Source organism: Protopterus annectens, chromosome 3.part1, assembly GCF_019279795.1.
Source record: "Protopterus annectens isolate FY-2018-M chromosome 3.part1, PAN1.0, whole genome shotgun sequence".
Taxonomy (NCBI): Eukaryota; Metazoa; Chordata; order Ceratodontiformes; family Protopteridae; genus Protopterus; species Protopterus annectens.
The window spans coordinates 6796795-6817440 of NC_056732.1; the positions used below are offsets into that span (position 1 = coordinate 6796795).

General features: G+C 41.6%; 1 protein-coding gene across 2 annotated transcripts in view; it reads left to right on the forward strand.

Annotated features, from left to right (window-relative positions):
* Positions 1-20646, forward strand: part of ASNS (asparagine synthetase (glutamine-hydrolyzing)) — a 580006-nt gene that overhangs the window by 205139 nt on the left and 354221 nt on the right. For both annotated transcript variants that reach the window (XM_044066497.1, XM_044066498.1), the window contains exons 4-5: positions 18191-18376; positions 18474-18575. In XM_044066497.1, coding sequence (XP_043922432.1) covers positions 18191-18376; positions 18474-18575 — 288 coding nt within the window. The remainder of the gene's footprint in view (positions 1-18190; positions 18377-18473; positions 18576-20646) is intronic.

A 20646-nucleotide genomic window follows, 5' to 3' on the forward strand; every position in this document is an offset into this window, starting at 1 on the left:
AAAAATAAGGTTACTCCTAGCGACCATATAGGTGGCAATCCCTGATCACAGAAGAAGTTATCAGGGACCTGGGAACCCAGGTTGACAGTAGCCTTTCATTCGACACTCATATTGCTAAAGTAGTTAGGAAGACCTTCTACATTGCCCACCTTATCATGAAGGGATTCACATCTAGATCAAGGGAAGTCATAGTCTCCTATACTCATCACTCATCAGACCAATGATAGAGTACAATGCCCCATTCGAATGTATCTGACCCGACACTTGCAGCAGCTGGAGAGGCCACAAAGTTCCTCACCAAAAGGATAAAGGGTCTCAAAAATCTGTCTTATGCTGCCCGACTGAAAGAACTCCAGCTATATTCAGTTGCTTACCGCTTGCTCAGAGGTGACCTATGCCTGACATACAAGGCCATGTCAAACCCAGAGTTGATGAACATGCTTCATCTCAAAAATCTAGATCCCTCAGAGCCACAAGGGCGGAGACTTAAACCTCGACACGGTTATTAATAGGACGTGCTGGAGGGATAGATTCATCACCCAAAGACTCCCTATGCTATGGAACAAAATCCCGGTTTATGTGAGGCAGAGCACCTCGCTGGCCTTGTTCAAGAGGAATCTTGACCAATGGATGGGAGACCGCAGATACACCCCAGGGGTTACCTCAGTGTCACTGCTCGACAGAGGCACAGTAAAATAATGGGCATAGTTTCTCCAAACTAAAGGGGTGGCGTAAGCCACAAAACTATGGACTAGGCTTGTAAATGCCCTCGGGCAGATGGCCTAGTATGAACCTATGAACCTATGAACCTATTTGTCTGAGCCTGTCCTGCAATGTTATTTTAAATATTTCCTGTGGTTTTGAACTCTGATGTCATTGTGAATACATAGTAGTTTCTTGTTATTTTATTATTTATTATTAAATATATTTTTACCTTTCATTGTGGCTGATCTTTGTAGAGATATGTAAGTTTTGAGAGTACTTGCCTATTTACTGCGTGACGCTCTGTGTTCCCCTGCCAATAGCCTTGCTCTTGGTCAGACTACCATTTGTATTGATATTAATTTCACTCAATATATTGGGTACCCTTGTAAAATCCTTAAAGTAGCTGGGAGGAATGTATGGTGGCAGTCATAACTACCTTATTGTCTTGGCAGAATGGGGCATAGCTAGGTAAACCTGTGCCAGCGCCTCTCAGGTAGGTGTGTGTGTCAGCTACTTGGACAGGGACATGAAGCACTGGTTGGACAAAGAAGGTGATGGAGGTCTTGGCTTGGACACTCAGCTGAGCTTTCAACTCTTTAGTTGTTCCAGTGGGGAGTCTTACTGGGGATCTGGAGAAAGATTGAGAAACCGGCCCTGGACTAACTGTTGTCTCTGTGTGCTCTTAAGGGAAATTGCACTTGATGCAGAGAGCTGCATCTGGAAATACTGTGTATGTACCTGTTATCCTCCCAATGAACATCCCCCAGAGGTGCCCGTGGTGAAGATTGAAGCTCCTTGATTCCTGGCCCAGAGGTGGAGGGTGGTCACATAATTATTGGTTGGCAGTGGTGGGATATCCCCATCACATATTGGTGAACGGTGGTGTGGATATTGAACTCTTGTAGTTTGTAAACAGTGGTCACTAAAGAAGTTGTTTGTACTCACAAGCAGCCACATGGTAGACATTCAGAGTTTCATATCACAATAGTTTTATTTATTTTTTGTTAGCTTAGTTAGTAAGGGAGAGCAGGCAAGGGTGACAGCTGAGGATTATGGCAAGCTGACAAGAAGCCAGTTGGCTGAGATATGCCATGCCAAAGCACTGGCGCATGCCAACCTGACTAAAGGGGCAATGACTGTAACCTTAGTCACAGCTGCATCACAGAGCAGCCACCAGGAAGACAACCAGACTGGCCTTGAATGTACAACTCTCAGAAAATGAACAGTTCAGTGTTTCCTTAGAGGACTTAAAAATCTACCTGGATTTAGAGACTTGAACTGGAGGCCAAACATTTTGAGCTAGAATCAGCAGAGAGACTGCGGCATTTGGAGGCTGAAGAAAAACAGAGACTGAGATGTCCGGAAACCAAAGAAGACAGGAGGCAGAGGCAACATGAAAAGGAGATACTGACTCTTCTCCCAGGTCATGGAGGTAATTGGAAAGGGAATAACCAAACCCCAGAAGCAATAAAGGTCAGTAAATTTGTTCCACAATTTACAGAGGTTGATAATCTGGTAGTTTTATTCATATTTGACAGGGTATGTAAACAGTATAATGTTGACCAAGGATTTGGATACAGTTCCTGACCCCCTTACTCCATGGTCAAGCTGTAATGGCTGTTTCTAAATTGCCTGATACTGATTGCTTAAATTAGAATACAGTTAAAAATTGTTTATTGGAAATGCTCTAAGTTGACACCTGAAGCTTATAGAAAAACGTTTTGTATCATAGACGCAAGGCAGATTAAAGTATGTGTGATTATATTGCTGAGTTAAGCACTTATTTTCATGAGTGGGTGTCAGGCCACCACTTTTGAAAAGGTGCCAGACCTTTTGGTGAGGGAACACGCCCTTGGCACATTCCCTGAGGACATGAGAATCTGGTTGGCAGATAGGGAATGCAATACCGCAGATGAGTTGGGGGGGAAAAGGAGACCTATACCTAGCAAGCAGGAAAATCACTGCACAGGAAAGGGATCCCCAGTGCTGCACATGGGTATAAGGGAACCCATGGTGGGCAGCCTAAACCGCCCCAGTAGAGTCTGCCAGTAACAACAGAAGCCACTTGTTCAGATACATGGCCAGGATCAAGGGTTAAATGTTTTAAATGTAACTAGTGGGGCCATGTAGCATATGTATGTCCATGGAGGCAAGGTGGGGAATAAAAGACAGGGGAATCAGTGAGTGGAAATAACAGAATGCCAGTGGTAAGTTGCCTGGAGACAGGGGTACCAAACTACCACATGAGGTTATATCCTATCTTAGTAGATGGGAAATGGGCCACTGCTAAGAGAGACACAGACTCTGACCTAACCATTGTGAAGCCTGCAGTGGTTAAAAAGGAGCACCACTTGCTTGGGCAATCTAATCCAGTCAGAGATTTAGGAGGGACCCAATTCCAAATACCTTTGGCAAGGGTTCACCTTGACTGGGAGGGTGGAAAAGAAAGCAAGCAAGTAGGTGTGTTTGAGGATATCCCTGCAGATGTCCTGATAGGGAAGGATTTTGGTAATGCAGTACCTTGTGTGCATGCAGTTGCACACAGTCAGGCTTGGGGACAGGCATGTAGGTCTGGTAGCTGACCCAGACAGACTGTACACTTGAAGCCAAGATGGGTGAGGTGGCTACTTCAGGGAAGGAGCTAGCCTATAGCAGTGAGACTGAAAGTGAGCTACAGCTGCTGGCGGGTACTGATGTTCCCTTGGATAGAATGACTGCAAGGGCATAAGTGAATAGTGGTACTCAGGCTGACAGTGAGGCACCGCTGTCAGAGGATACCAGACATCCTGTGGAAGGGAGTTGGGAAGGGTTACAAAGAGAGAGTTGAGACAGGCTCAGCAGTCAGACCCTACATTAGAAGGCTTGAGGTAAGTAGCTAGGGAGACACCCGATTCACAGAGAAAAGGGCACTCTGTATACTGGAGCAGAGGGTTACTATATAGAGAATGGACCCCTGAGGGAGGGCTAGAGTATGAGAGAATACAGCAGTTGGTAGTGCCCAGAGCCTACTGTCTGCCACAGCCATAGCCCACGACATTCATTTTGCAGGTCATATGGGCATAAAGACTACCAAGAGACGTATTATGCAGAACTTTATTGGTCTGGGATTGCAAGGGTTGTAACAGGGTACTGCAGGACCTGTGTGCAGTGCCACAAAGTAGGCAAGACAGGAGACAAGGTCAAAGCTGCTTTGATGCCTTTGTGATTGAGGAGCCATTTCAGAGGGTAGCTATGGGTATTGTGGAACATCTTAGTACACTAGGTTCTACAGGGAAAAAGTGTATCCTAGTGGTAGTAGATTATGCTACCAGATACCCTGAGACGGCGGCCCTGTCCTCCATTGAGGCAGAAAAGGTAGCAAATGCTTTGTTAGAGATTTTCAGCAGGGTAGGTTTTCCAAAAGAAATACTGACTGACAGAGGTGCCAGTTTCATATCAGACCTGCTGGCTTGTCTGTAGAAGTGTTGTTGGGTGAAGCACCTCATGAACAATCCCTACCACCCCCACACTAATGGTTTGGTGGAGAGGTTAAACAGTACACTAAAAAACATGTTACAGGCATTTGCAGACCAGTTTAAGAGGGAGTGGGACAAATATTTGTCCCATCTGTTTGCTTACAGAGAGGTGCCCCAGGTATCTACAGGTTTCTCATTTTTTGAGTTGCTATATGGGCATAGGGTGAGGGGACCTCTAGACTTGATTTGAGATGAGTGGGAGGGTGAATGTGATTCCCACAAGGAGTTTGTGGCATATGTCCTAAACCCCATGACAAGGCTCAAGGAACTCGTGGGCTTGGTCCAGTAGAACCTGGCAGGAGCCCAACAGCAGAAAAAGGTCTGGTATGACCAGAATGCTGGAGCCAGAGAGTATGCTGTGGGGCAGCAGGTTATGGTTCTCATTCCTGTCAGACACAATAAGCTGCATGCAGCTTGGGATGGACCCTTCAAAGTGGTAAGGAAGGTTGGTGATGTTAACTCTGTGGTAGAACTGCTAGGCAAGAGGCAGGGGCACAAACTGTATCATGTTAACACCATGAAACCTTACCATGATAGGGAAGCCCTCGTGCTAAGTATTTGCAGTAGAACGTAGAAGGAGTCTGAGGGGGATCTATGGCTACAGCAAGCCAGCCAGCAAAATCCCAAATTACTGTGGTGGAGCCTAGGGTTGCAGGTATATAATATGATACTGCAGCACTGTACTGGGGTCAGCAGTGCCAAGGCAGCTGGGATCTCAAGACAGGGTATGGAGTAATGTATTTTCAGACAGGCTAATCCCTCTCAAGCAACGTTTCTCAAGGAGCACTTGAAAAACTCGCTTGAGTCTTTAAAGGGAGGAGAGATGTGATGAAAAGAGGTACTGCCTGCACAGCTAGCTGGAATTTTGTAAATAATTATATGTCATTTGTAAATATCAAAGTAATTTATACAACATGCTTGTGTTACAACTGTATTAGAACTGTATGTCTTGTGTATATCAAACTGATTTGCACAGATGTTTGTGTTAAAAATGTGTTTGTAAAGTGCTTGTATTTGAAATGTATCTGCAGTGTGCTTTATTGCAGAGAACAGAAATGTGCATGCACTCTTGTAACTGTGTTTAACTGTATATGTTTTAACAGAGGAAAATGGTGGATTAACCTCAGTCCAGCAAACTTAAGAAAAATATCTGAAATTAAATTACTTTTTATAGGCTAGTCAATAAAGATGCTATCTCACAGTTTTCAAGGCAGCTAGAGAGACAAAGTCTGTACTCTGAAGCTTTTTGTATTGTCTTTGCGGTGGTCTGTTGAAGTTAACACTTGTTTAATGAAAGTGCTCACATTGTTTTTCTTGTGGATTTTTATCAATAAATACACCTTTGGTTTATCATCACCTGAGTGATTTGTGCCTGTGAAACTCTGCCTGCCAGCATTTTTATATATTTAGTTTGTTTTGCGGTGAACTAATTACTTTGGAAGCATTGAGATGTGCAATTGTTTTATAACTTCTAGCACCTGCCAAAGATCTGACCAAAAACCCGTGTGTGTGTATTTTTACAGGTAGGTGCTAAGTCCTGCCAGCTTCCAGCAGTGGGGGGTTTTGCATGGGAACTAGAAGTCAGATGACCAACAATTATGCCATTGTGCAAGCTATGCCAGAAGTAACATTTTTAGATATCATTTTAGTCTGTTAGCGAGAGACAATTCTGTATTCTGTCTTGGCCCTGACGACAACAAGAAGGACCACTCACCACATCATTTGCTGTATTAAGTAAGTTACTAGGGTATAGTAATTCTCTTAGATACAGTCAGGAATATACTGAAGCTTAGTTTAGATATTGTTTTTCTTTATTTGTCTAAGCCTGTCCTGCAATGTTATTTTAAATATTTCCTTTGGTTTTGAACTCTGATGTCACTGTGAATATTTACTTAGTATTTTCTTGTTCTTTTATTATTTATTATTAAATATATTTAAACCTTTCATTATGGCTGATCTTTTAGAGATATTTAAGTTTTGAGAGTGCTTGCATATTTATTTGGTGACACTGTATGGGCCTCTCCTAATAGCCTTGCTCTTGGTCAAACTACTATTTGTATTAATATTAATTTCACTCAGTTTCACTCGCATTTTGGGTACCCTTGTAAAAGCCTTAAGGTAGCTTGCAGGAGTATCTGGTGGCAGTCATAACTACCTTTATAGTCTGGGCAGAAGGGCGCATGGCTAGTAAACATGCCATCATTTCCCAGGTGTGTGTGTGTGTGTGTGTCAGTCAGCTACTTTGGCAGGGACACAAAGCACTTGTTGGACAGAGAGGGTGCTGGAGGTCTTGACTTGGAGACACAGCTGAGATCTCAACTCTATAGCTGTGCCAGTGGGGAGTCTTATTGGGGAGCTGGAGAAATCAGCCCAAGACTGACTGTGGTATCTGTGTGCTTTTGAGGGAAATTGCACTTGATGCAGAGAGCTGCATTTGTAAATACTGTGTGTACCTGTTATCCTCCCAGTGAATCTCCCCTACAGGTGCCAATGCTGAGGATTGAGGCTCCTTGATTACTGGCCCAGAGGTGGAGGGTCGTCACATCTAGGTTTATTCAAAGTTTGTCTTCATTGATCAGTTTTACTTACTGAATCATGAAGCTGATCTTACTTGGGTGCCAAAAGTTGCAGTTCTTTTAATGTTTTTCCATAAAGTCTACCTGAGGAGGTTCCATGGCTGAGAAGTGATTTTGTTGACACATTTGTATCAATTTGTTTTTTTGTTTGTTTGTTTTTTTTTGTTTGTTTTTTAAGTATGGCAGGTGTCATTGCTAATATATTACTTTTGGTTTCAGTATTTACTATCATGTTTAATGATAACAGATGTTCATCGTGCATACAGCTGCAGTCATAACAGATGGGTTTTCCTGCCGTCAGGCGGGTCCTCGGTCGGCCGAATTCCAAAGTCTAGGTCCGGCGTCGGTTGTTGTCGCTTTCTTTCCTGACGTCAGTGCGACAGGGGTATATAAGACACAGCCGGTGCCATTTTCTTCAGTCTTTTTTGCTGCGCGGTGCCCGAAGCAGAAGCAGTTCACAAGCGCCGATTGGCCAGCTCCTGAAATTACGAAAATTTGGAAACCGAAGTCTTCTTTAAAGCTAAGTACCCCGTTGGGGAACCTTTCTTGCCTCAGACCGATGTCAGACAAAGTTAACAATTGTATTTCTTGTGGGACGCAAATACCGCATAAGGATTTCCATTCCCTCTGCATACCTTGTTTAGGCCCAGACCACGACGTCTCGGGTTGTCGCTTTTGTGCTACTTTCAATAAATGCACTATTAAGCATCGGGCGGAGTTCGCCCAGCACTTTTTTGGTAAAGCAATTATAAAATGTCGTCGGAGACTCCGACTACTGTTTGTCCAAAAAACCCAAGGACAAAGACCGACACGCGAGGTCCGCGGTCTCCACCGACACCACGCCAAAACCGGCTACACGTGCTCCGGTTCTCAGCGGCGCCACGCAGCCCCTGACTACCGACACTTCTCTGGCGGTGTCTTCTGTAACCGAGACCGCAGGTTCCTCGGCCCATACCCTGACTACAGCTACCGAAGCCACTGTGAGTGTTGAGCCTCTTAATGTGGACAGGTCCACTTCCACTCATGGTGTATTCAGACCTTCTTCTTCCTTTTCCATAAAGGCCTTTACTAAGTCTAAATCAGCCATGCATTCCAAGAGGCCTGTTGCACAGGGCCCATCTCCAGGCCCCATGCCTAAAAAGCAGATGCTCAAAATGGCTGAGGATTTAATTACTCTTATCAGGGGTTCCCAACCCCCGCCGGACAAGAGACCCAGAGTGGAGGAAGATTCTCCCCTTTTGAAGATTCTGATGCAGAGCAGTCCATCCCTTCTGTATCCCCCCCAGAGGACTTTTCTTTCGGGGAAACCTTGCATACCTTGAGGGAACACTTCCATTGGGAAGGCCAGGATTTTTCAGATTCCAAGAAAAGGCTTAGGAAATTTCTTTTGCTACCTCAGCACAGACCTCTAGCGATACCTCCTGTCTTGGACATTCTTGATGATGTTTACTCGGAGGCTTGCCTTAATCCGGATTCCCTGCCTCCTGCCCCAGTCAAGCCTGATAGATACTACAGAGTTCCTAACTCGCACCAATTTCTTTACAAAAGCCATAATGCTGACCCAGAAAATATTTCTCAAGGCCCCAAGGGAATGAAGGCCTCTACTGCTAAGAATCCATTACCTTCCGAGAGAGAGTCTAGATCCTTAGAAAGGTGGGGAAAAAAGGTATATACCTCGGCCACCCTAGCCATGAGGGCCTTAAATTGTCAGTTCCATATGCTTAAATATCAGCAGTTTCTGTTATCACAATTAAAGAATAAAATGTCACAACCTGAACAACCAGATTTGAAGGAGTTGCAGGATATGATTCATAGTGCAGAACAAGTGGGTAAACACACCTTACAATGTGGCTATGATGCTCTAGAGGCCTCAAGTAGAGCTGCTGTTACAGGATCAGTCATTTGTAGATATGCCTGGCTTAGGACAAACCTTGCCTGATCATGTTAAGGCTAAACTACTAGATGCTCCTTTACAAAATGTATTATTTGGTACTAATGCTGAGGAGATACTACGGAAAATGGAAGAAAAAGCTAAATCTATGCAAACTGTCAAAGCTTTTCTACAGGTACAACCACCACGCTTTTAGCAGAAATTGGCCTTCAAAAACTGGTCCTTTCCAGCCACGGACAAGCCCCAAAGAGGTAGATACAGGCACACAAGGGGCGAGGAGGACAATCTCAAGGATCATATAGAGGCAGACAGTGGCAATCTCCAGCACCAAGAGGTGGCGAAGACAGTGCACAACAATACAGGAAACAAACCCAATGACTTTCCCCTTTGCATGCCAAGCAAGGCTCAGGTGGCACCCTTGGGAGGAAAGCTGGCATTATTTTCAAAAAATTGGCATATTGTCACAAAAGACAAATGGATCCTGGACATTATAAACAGAGGCTACAGATTTCATTTTCACGCTCTTCCAATAATGAGAGGCATGCTGAACCTGCCACACAATCAAAGGGCAGAGGCTCAAATACAAATTTCAAAGCTCATGGACATGAAAGCTATTCAAGAGGTACCTACTCATGAATAAGGTCAAGGTTTTTATTCCAGACTATTCCTGGTACCAAGGAAGGGAACCGACTGGAGACCCATTTTGGACTTATCCATCCTAAACACATTCCTACTCGTACCAAAATTCAAGATGCTCACCTTATAGCAGCTTCTTCCCATGCTGGGCAAGGAGTCTTGGCTGGTAACATTGGACCTCAAGGAGGCATACCTGCATGTCCCAATCGGACAAAGCTGCAGAAGATACCTCAGATTTCTTGCAGGTTCAATCCACTATCAATTCTCTGCATTGCCGTTTGGGCTAATCTACTGCGCCCAGAGTATTCACGAAATGCCTGGCATCAGTAATTGCCTACTGCAGACTTCAAGGGATACAAATTTACCCTTATTTGGACGATTGCCTGATCCAAGCGGACAGCAAACACATACTTCTGGAACATCTGGCTTATGTAACACGGTTATTGCATTCTCTGGGATACACAGTGAACAAAGAGAAATCCAGGCTAACACCATCTCAGAAAATAATTTCCCTGGGTGCCAACCTGGACACAAACACCCAGATGGCCTATCTTACGCCAGAAAAACAAGGGCAACTAACTCAGTACTTCAAGATGCTAGCAGTTTGTACCAGGCTAACTGCAAGGAAAATCCTGCAGGCTCTGGGCTTCATGGCATCTTGCATTCTTCTAATCCCATGTGCAAAGTTGCATATGAGGAAACTTCAGTGGTACCTAAAAAACCTATGGTCTCAACACAGCCATAGTTTGGAAACAATATTACCACTAATTCCATGCTTGCAAAAGGAATTTCTATGGTGGGCCCAAGCATGCCAAACAGACACAGGTCTACCATTCTACAAGCCTCAAGCAAATCAAGTCATCACAACAGACGCCTCAGACTACGCCTGGGGGGCACACATGACAGACAGGTGCATTCAGGGCAAATGGTCCCAAAAGGAAAAGCACCTTCACATCAATCAAAAGGAAATGCTAGCAGTGATAAATGCAATTACAGCTTTCAAGGACCTCCTGCATCCAGGGCAATTATTGATAAGAACAGACAACACCACAGTAATGTGGTACATAAACAAACAAGGAGGAATACATTCCGGCTGGCCATGTCACTTTGGAACATGGCTCTGGAATGGCATCGAGCTTCAAGCACGGTACCTGCCAGGTTTGGAAAACACGCTGGCAGACAATCTAAGCAGAAATATGACAGACCATACGAATGGAAGTTGCATCCTCAAGTGTTTACAAAGATAATCCAAGCGTGGGGAAGGCCAGACATAGATCTCTTTGCCTCCCACAAGAATCATCAATTGGCAAAATTCTGCTCAAGGACATTTCATCCAAAGGCCTGGAGAGTGGACGCCTTTCTTTCAGTTGGGCAGCAAGGACAGTTTACACCTTCCCACCTTTGCCTGTACTGCCCAAGGTGCTCTTGAAAGCAAGAGCAGACAGACCAAAGATGATACTGATTGCTCCAGACTGGCCAAGACAACACTGGTACCCACTCCTGAAGCCTAACACTTTCTCCTCCCTGGACCCTACCTCTAATGCCTCTTCTCCTGACTCAGCACAGCTACAAAACTCTTCACAGTCAGCTGAAAACACTCAATCTGGCTGCATGGAAAATTCCTTAACACCACAACAGACCCTACTCTCCAAGGAGGTGCAGGATGTCATTTTGGAGGCCAGAAGGCTATCTACTAGAAAAGCTTACTCCAAAATGGAAACGGTTTTGCGCTTGGAATGAGAAAAAAGGCCAGGATCCTAGAAAACTGAATTTGCCTCAGATGTTACAGTATCTAGCTGAGCTGTTGAACAGGGGACTTTCATTTTCCTCCATCAAAATCCATGCCTCAGCCATTTCTGCAGAATACAACACTGATCCACCCTTATTCTCTCACCCACTCTTAAGGCAGTTCCTCAGAGGGGCTAAGAATATAAGACCCCCAAGGAAACAACCAATACCAGCCTGGGATCTTAATTACATTCTAGAAAAATTAACATTGCCTCCCTTTGAACCAGCTGCCTCAACAGATTTGCAATATTTGTCCTGGAAAACAGCTTTCCTTGTGGCTATTACCTCAGCTCGTAAGGTCTCGGAACTACAATCCCTCATGGCTGTGCAGCCCTTTCTCATCTTCCATCAGGACAGGGTTTCCCTACGAACCAACCCGTCATTTATGCCTAAGGTAGTATCCAGGGTAGCTTTAAATCAGGCCATACACTCACCTACCTTTTACCCCAATCCTCAAAACAAAGGGGAAAGGCTGCTACATTCCTTAGACATCCATAGACAGCTACATTACTATTTGGACAGAACAAAGCCTTTCAGGAAATCAGAACATCTCTGTGTCCTATGCTGTAGGAGCTCAAGGGAAGCCAATTTCCAAACAGACAATTTCAAAATGGATAGGCCACTGCATACGGTTTTGTTACTCCTTTCATGGCAAATCTGCACCTACAGGCATCAGACCCCACTCCACAAGGGCCAAAGCTACCTCTGCAGCCTTCCTCAGAGGAGTCCCTACCAAAGATATTTTGGAGGCAGCCACTTGGAGTTCTGTGCATACCTTCACTAAACACTACCCCACCTACCTTTATACTCCAAAACTAGAGCAGGCTTTGCCACTGCTGTGTTGCAGGGCATTCTGGCTCCTCCAAGTTCCACCTAGTGCCTACCACCCTGTGCGTAGCTTTGGGATTCTACCCATCTGTTATGACTGCAGCTGTATGCACGATGAACATAGTACAGTTTTGTACCTACCATAAATGTAGATGTTCGAGTGCTAATACAGCTGCAGTCCAGGTTTCCTCTCCTCCTTCCCTCTGGGTACAGACCTAGTGGCCAACTCCTCATCTTACAACCTGATTGGGTTATCCTTCTATGGTGTATTTGCTTGCAACTACTGATTTTTGATTATATTGCATTGCATGATTATATATATAATTTATATGTATATATTTTGCCTTCCTTCTGGGGGCACCTGACATCTGGGGCAAGAAAGACTGAAGAAAATGGCGTTGGCTGTGTCTTATATACCCCTGTCGCACTGACGTCAGGAAAGAAAGCGACAACAACCGACGCCGGACCTAGACTTTGGAATTCGGCCGACCGAGGACCCGCCTGACGGCAGGAGAACCCATCTGTTATGACTGCAGCTGTATTAGCACTCGAACATCTACATTTATGGTAGGTACAAAACTGTACTTTTGTTGTACTGAATCTGAAATATTAGCTGTACCATTTCAAAGAAGCCTGCAGTAGTGATTGGCTAGAATCAACCACAGGAAGTTCATTACCCTATTTCACAATAATTTCTGACAGTTTCTCATCTGCTTGTTTTCATAGTTTGCTGTATCTCCAAATGTGGCTTCTAGTTCTAGTTCACTTTTCATTTAGCACCACAGTTACTCTCAAGAAAAAGAAATAGCATTGCTCCAACTGCAAGGTAGTGTACTATCAAGTAGTTGATACCAACGGCAAAAGTTTAGAAACGGAATACTAAAAATTTAAAAACTCAATACACAGTGAACACCCCCCCCCCAAAAAAAAAAACAAAAAAATAAACTCCCTTATCCCCTCACATGCACAAAATGATGTCCAAATCTTAAAAGTCATATCCTTCAGTCACCAAGGGAACCTGTACCTTCCTGATGGTGTATTAAATTTGCACAATGTGGAGCTCTCTTGATCTTATGTATAGCTTCCAGAAGTTGTGGTTTGCATGTAGTACTTACAAAAAATAGGAATTGACATTCAGGGTACTCCACTCTCTTAATCACCGCCTTAGGCTTTGGCGGTTTAAATCAGTAATTTACCTTTTTTCGCAGTAGTGACCATACTAATCACCCAGTGTGGTAGTTTTAATGACACACATTTCATACTATCTAGTGTATTAGTTTGTATTCTAGTTTACCTCTGAGAACTACAGATAATTGTCTAGGAACGTTTTAGTCACTATCACCTCATCAGGCTTTATTTATAAAATGTGGTTTATTGAACTATAAACCAATAAGCTTTATTTATAAAATGTGGTTTATTGAACTATAAACCAATAACTAGTCATCCAAGATATGATTGTGTTAGCTCTCTTCAGGTTCTGAGGTATTTGTATGACTGTCAATCATTTTTAACATATGCAGTCGTGTTTGCAATGCAAATTCTACCATTTTTAGCTTCTCATAAGTCACATAACCCGGAGTATTAGAAATATTAACTTTCTTTAGTTCAGCTGTTAAAAAAAAAAAAAAACACAAATAGACTGAACATAACTGTTGGACTAACTAGTATGTCAGTAGTTTGTGACCTAATAGTGCAACTCAGTGGCCAGAATCGGTTAACTGTATACAGGTAGCTGCTTCTGTGTCAGGCAGCTCTACACCTTTAAAACTATCTTCTGACAAGATACTGCAGTTTGTACTACTATCCAGATTCGGATTACACATTATGTCCATTGGGTCTCATTTTTTTTTTTTCAGCAGTCTGTTTTGCGTACTGATTTTCAAATGTCACCATATCAAGTCTTTTCAGCACACTGAATAAACCATTTGTTTCATACTTCTGTATAACAACATCAGTCTTTGAACAACACTTGTTCTTCTTTTACATATCTTTGCAAAATACCCTTTTCTAGCGCAGATTCTGCAGGACTGATTAAAGCACAGTCTTTTTTTATGCTGAACAGCCACACTTATTGCCAGCTTCAGTGATGAAGTCCCTCATATGATATATTTTGTCTTCTAAAACATGGCCTCATGGCTTTCTGTTTCAGATATAGTACTGTTACAACACAGCCTACTTTTTTCTTACTCTGTGCCTAATTATTTGACTCACATTTTACTTTATGCGCATTCTTTTTGTCAGTTGTCTTTCACTTGCACTGAACATTTGTGCAGCTTTCGGCAGTGTCATATTTGTTTATCTTAAAAGCCTGTCTTTATTATCATTTATATAACTACACATTATATCTCTTGTCAGAGAACTGTGTGGCACACCAAACTCCAGAGTCGTTGTCAGTATCTTGCTTTTTTCAGTTAAGCAACATGCCTCTATAATCTCTATAGGACCCTGTATTCCTGTAAAGAATGGATGTCTAATAAGTGGCAAATTCGTTCTGTGATGACTGTAGGTAATGAATTTACATTATTTCTGTGATGACAATAATTGCTGAATTTACAGTCTTTCTGTGATGACAGTAGTCAAATGAATTTATTTGTAAATATGCTGTTTTGTTTTTCATTTCACGAAGAAAACTGAGAGTGAAATATTTTTGTGGCTGTCCCAGAGATATGCAAGAATGTTGCACACTGGACTTGCTGTGACTTTTTGCTAATCTGCTTGTAGAAAAGAATAACTCAAATTCATGGAACCAAACTGACCATTTTAAGTTAGGTTTCCTTCTTGAAGCACAAGTAATCTAGGGGTTACAGCTGTGCCATGCTTCCACTAAGAATTGCACTTCTGCAGCTCTAAACAAATGCACTTAACAGCAAGTTTATTTTCTTACCATCTGCAGATGTATTTCTTCAGTTCTGTAAGATATTCCTTTCATTTTCTGATGCCATGTTATGTCAGGAAGCGTAAAGCATAACACAAATGCAACATATTTCTAACAGTCATGAGGTCTGTATTGAAACTGATGTTTTTTAGAACATCTGTGTACACGATATGAGCTAATCATTGTTGCTAAAGATATTTATTCTATATTCTTTAGTTTTTTCTTCAGTTGATCCCCGTTTGTGGTCAGACCTTCTAGAGTTGGAGGGCCTGAAGGACTCTTGACCCTTTCCTAACCACGTCTTTGTCTTCCTCCAGGCCCCTCAGTTCATTAAGAAAACCATCTCTCTAAAATTTGGAGGGATCAGGCTTTAGGTACCATTGTGTCTGTTCCAGGTTGTGCTGGTAAGACCCAGAGGAGAACAGATTGACTGGCCCAAAATTTATGTAGGGCCACCTGTGGGGCCAGGTTGTCCATGTTCTCAGCTTGGAGAGCTTTTACTTTGAACCATTGGATTGTGGATGAATCCCAGTCATGACATTCTACGTAAAGGCACATGGTTGGCAGAAATCCCAGTCAGCGGCGTTCTATGTAACAGCACATGATTGGCGTATCTTCACACAGGAGAATGAAGTCTTATTCTGCTTCATGCAGAAAGAGTAGAGGGAGTTGACTGTGGAAGCTTGCTCTCTTCCATGCCAATGGAGATTTTTCTATGCGTTTTCTCAGTTTCGTTTGATTTTGTTATTTGTCCTATAGTTATCTTTAAACCAAGAATCATTCTTGTTACTCCATCTTGGTCAAGAAGGGTGCATTTTTTCAACTCTTACATTCTTAGGAAAACACCAGACTCTGTCTTTGCTCGAGCCAGGGAAGCCCTCCCCATCCTAAGTTGTGTCAACCATCATTTCCATCTCAGGCCTCCTAAGTTGGGTCAACCATCATTTCCACCCCAGGGCCTGATTTTCCCTGTAGACGCCTTGCTTCTACTTGGCCTTCAGATGGAAGTTTTGGATGTGATATAAGCTCCCAGGAAAATCTCTAAATACATGCACATAAAAATGGGAACCGAAAACCGAGAGCCTGGGCTAAATGATAGTTCCCATTAGACCCATTTTGAAAGGTAAACCTATTAAGAAATAGGCTCTGTTTTTTTATGTATTTATATGTATGTTTTATATATGTATGTATGTATATATATATATATATATATATGTATGTATATATATATATATATATATATATATATATATATATATATATATATGTGTGTGTGTGTGTATGTTTATGTGCATGTATTTATTATATATATTTTTACATGATTTCAGTAACTAATTTCTGTTATGGACCAGTGCGGAAAGGTCAGGGTTTATTGTGCTATGATATATGTCGCAGTTACATAATTTTATGGCTTAGTGTGGGTTATAAGGTATTTTGTTACCCAGGCCAGTTTGGTGATTAGTTAGTTGTTTATAAGATTTATAATTGATTATACACAGATTAATAGGATGTTTGAAGCTTATTTTATTATTATTTATCATTTGATATGTGTGATTTGAATCGAATATTATACTTTTATAAAAATGTGCGTTCTTAATACTTTCTATTGTGTCTAGCAAGTACAATTGTGAGTCTATTGGTTCTCAGCTTGTGACTCACCATTATTTTAGAATTTTTAAAGTGATTATGATTTTTATGTGAATTTAATTAATGAATTGTGAGGAAGTGATGTCATTAAATTATAGAGTATATAAGCATCTAATTAAAAATTGATTGTGTTTGGCCTGAGGAAGCCCATGTGGTGAAAGCGCTTGCCGTTTAGAATATTATATATCATTAAACCAGTTTAAATCTACCTTCGTTTGGACTATCTTTTGGTGAAGTGAAAACTGCCCTTTTTATGGATTGCGTCTCTGTTACCTCATGTTGGTGACTTGTTTTACTATTAAGGAAGATTAGTCGGGAAATAACTGATTTTGAGCATATTGCACTGCCAATTTGGTCTCCTGTACGTTGTTGCTTGACTTTACTCCTTTTTTATATCGGAGACCTTACCACAAGGCAGCCATTCTTTTTGTACTTTTACGTATTTTTATCTATGTTGACTTGCTTTTTTTTTTTGATGGTTACACAGTTGTTTAGGTTTGAAGGTGATTGGGGGATTTAGATTTAAGCCAGAGTTTCCAAGCTGTGTCCCTGTTGTGCATAAAAGTTCAGCTAGAATGGGAGAGCCATGGTGCATGCTGAACTTTGGCTCTGTTTCCTGAGAGGAGCAAGGAAGTTAAGAGTATCCAGGAAAATGTAGTTAAAGGTCAGAACTGCATCCTGTAGTGGTTGGCTTTGGAGGAAGGACCAGTTTATAGAGCTAAATATATTATCGAACTCTTCAGTGTTGAAGTTGGAGAGACTGAGACATTCTGTGTATTTGTGCAGTCTGATAGGATGTAAGGAGAGTCTTTTTACAGAGACAGGGAGGTGGTCACTGATACTGTCTGGGAGTGTTTTAAGATTGTTGAAAATCATTATGGGAGACAAACTCTTGGCAGTGTTCACACTAAGGAGAGAGAAATTGCTAGTGTCTGTTGTACACTTAGATAAAACAAAATTGAGCTAGAAAACCTTGAGCATGCATACCTTGGCTCTGTTAAGCACTGGGTTCCGGGGAGAGATTGTAGTTGGATGAAGCTGGTGTTCGGGTAGGAGGGAGATTGGTTGAGTGACTTGGTATGCCAGTGGACTGTAATGGGTTCGGCTCACAGGCTAAATGCACAGTCCTAAATAACTTGTGACATTATGGTGTGCATTAGCAGGAGACAGATGTACCTCAAATGGGAGGGGTGACATAAAATCGAAATGCACAACTTTGGGAATGCCAAAAGTACTAGGTACACACTGCCGCTGATGTGAGGAGTACATCTGCTATACTGCATCTTGGTGAAGCTCTCCATGGAAAAGGTATCTTAAGTGATACAGTGCTTAAAGAAAGCATATGAATAGAGATTGTAGAAATGCAGCATGTATTTTGTGGATGAGAAAGAAGCGAAAAACGGGACAAGCGAGAGGGGACATGAATGATAAAGATGCAAAAAAGGCAGCCGTTTTATATGAAGAAATTAATATTAAACTACTTTTTATGAAGTGTCTGATAGGCTGTTCAACAAAAGTTGTAAAAAAATAATCTAAACAAAGAATGGAGTGTCAGAAAGAGCCCACTGGACTAGAAGTTGAGTGTACATGTGAAAAGTAATGGGTCTTTATGTGTGTAAAATATGCTTGTGTAACCAGGACTGATATATTGGGTGGTGATCATTATTTGCTTAGCAGTGACGATTTTGGAGCCCAACAGATATATTCTGTCTTTTTCTGTGTTTTGCAGGTCTTGTTGATATAAGGCATTCCATGGCTTCATCTCCAGAAATAGTTCCATTTCCACCTGGCCACTATGAAGTGTTTGATCTGAAACAGAATGGGAAAGTTTCATCAGTTGAGTTGGTTAAGTTTCACAGTATTAAAAATGAACCTGCACATGCTATTTATGATACTTTGGGAAGCCTAAATTCAGGTATATTATAGTAGCAGCACAGTTCTAGTTGGTTAAAATTAATAAAGTATTTTTTAACTGAATGATGTAATGCTTGCTTTGCATAATTGCTTCAAAGGATTTGAACTAGAAAATGTGAAAGGAAATATTCGGCTACTGCTTGAAAATGCTGTTAGAAAACGACTGATGGCACACAGAAGAATTGGATGCCTTTTGTCAGGTGAGTGTCAAAATCATAGTAATAGTTATAATGAGTGGGTTAAGATTGTGATGGTTCATTCTCACCTGTGGAATGTCACGTGTGTGAACAATCACATTAAAAGGCATAAGCCAAATAAATCTGTCATGTGAACCTAACATGCTACTAAAATGTACAAAACTCAATGTTGCTCAGCAAAATGTTTTCTTTACATGATACCGTTGTGTTTTATCAGTACTGTAGTATAACGTAATGCAAAAATAAACAGTATTATATTTTTTGTTAAATGTTTAATAACTTTTCATATCTTGGGAATTCTGCAACCTAGTTGTATATTATCAACAAAACATTTGGTCAATCAAATTTGAACTTTCAGATCAAGGCAAGAAATTCCTTTCTGAATGATTGTTCATTGATATACTTACACAAACATTAATGATTACGTGTTTTTTCATAGTTTAGAGTATAGATAACACCCATCTGTTAAGCTGTACAACTTACAAAACATCAGTGATAGTTCTGCATCATTTGTGGTTGCGTGTGATGCCATTCAGTATTTTCTTATTTTTTGAAATATTAATGTATGTTTTGAAATACTGCATATAAACCTATCAATATCTCCAGTATAGTGAATAACACAAGGACAGCGACTGTGTATTTTTTCTGTCTTCTGACATAATTCTCAGCAATGCCATCATAACATGCATCTCACTCAGTTATGAAAATATGAATGTACATATGAAAATGTGAATAACTGTTGACATTGGATACATCTCCGACTGGTATATCCTAGATTAAAATAATGCAATTATGTGACCTTCACTTTGTTTTTTTTATATGTTGCTTATTATTAATTGGCAAGTCATTTACTTAAGCAAGCCAGCCCCTCATTGTCTTGACAACTTTAGGAGCTGTAGGTATTAAACAGATGTATATAAAAAGGCACTGTATGCGTGATCAGTTAATATAATAAGTAAATGGTTGCAAATACTTTAAAATAGCGTTTGATAGTACTAAATGACATGATAATGATAACATTGATGGCACCCCCAAGCTCAAACCCAGTTGTGTGAGACTTGGGAACTCAGGTTGACAGAAATTTAAACTTCGATCACCACATTTCCACGGCTGCAAGGAAAGCCTTCAATACTGTGCATCTGATAACTAAGGGCATTGGATCCACGTCTAAGGATGTTTTAACTCCACTATACTTGACCCTCATTAGACCACTAAAAGAGCACAATGCCCCGTTTTGCACATACTTCACCAGACACTTGCAGCAGCTGGAGAGACCACAGAGGTTTCTCACAAAGACAATTCAAGGCCTCCAAACCATGTCTTACATGGATAGACTGAAAGCCCTGTCACTGTACTCTGTACATTATAGGCCACTGAGAGGAGACTTGTGTCGAGCCTACAGGGCAGTGTCCGACCCTACCCTATTGAAAATACTGCACATCTGCAACTCTAATGGGACAAAAGTCACTCGATCCAGGGATCTTAACCTAGTGTATGATGTCAACAGACTATGCTGGAGAGACAGATATGTCTCCCTGAGATTACTGCTTCTTTGGAGTAGACTTTCAATTCATGTTAAGCAGAGCTCCTCACTGACCATGTTCAAGTTTAACCTGAACAATTGGATGGAAGACCACAAATTCACCCCGGGGTGGTGCCCATGTCCTTTATGGTCAGAGGTAGTAAGTGCTGGTCTTAGCCTCACTGTGCAAATAACACCTATCTATCCAAGGTCATTTGAGGAAACTCTGGTATAATATGGCTAAGACTGTAAGAGCAACTCTGGTATTACATGGTTAGGCTTATAAGGGCTCTTGGGCCATTAGCCTAGTATCCTGCTGTGAATCTATGAACCTAAAAATTCTGTATACTTCTTAATGCTGGATTCATTTCAGCAATGAAATGTACTTACCCATGAACAAATCAATAGAAGATTAGTTTTAAAAGCTGCGGTCATTCTGTAGGCTGTGATCTATTGAACATGCATTAGCCATTCATTGCTAGACATGTCCATTAGCCATTCATTGCTAGACATGTCCATTAGCCATTCATTGCTAGACATGTCCTATTTGTA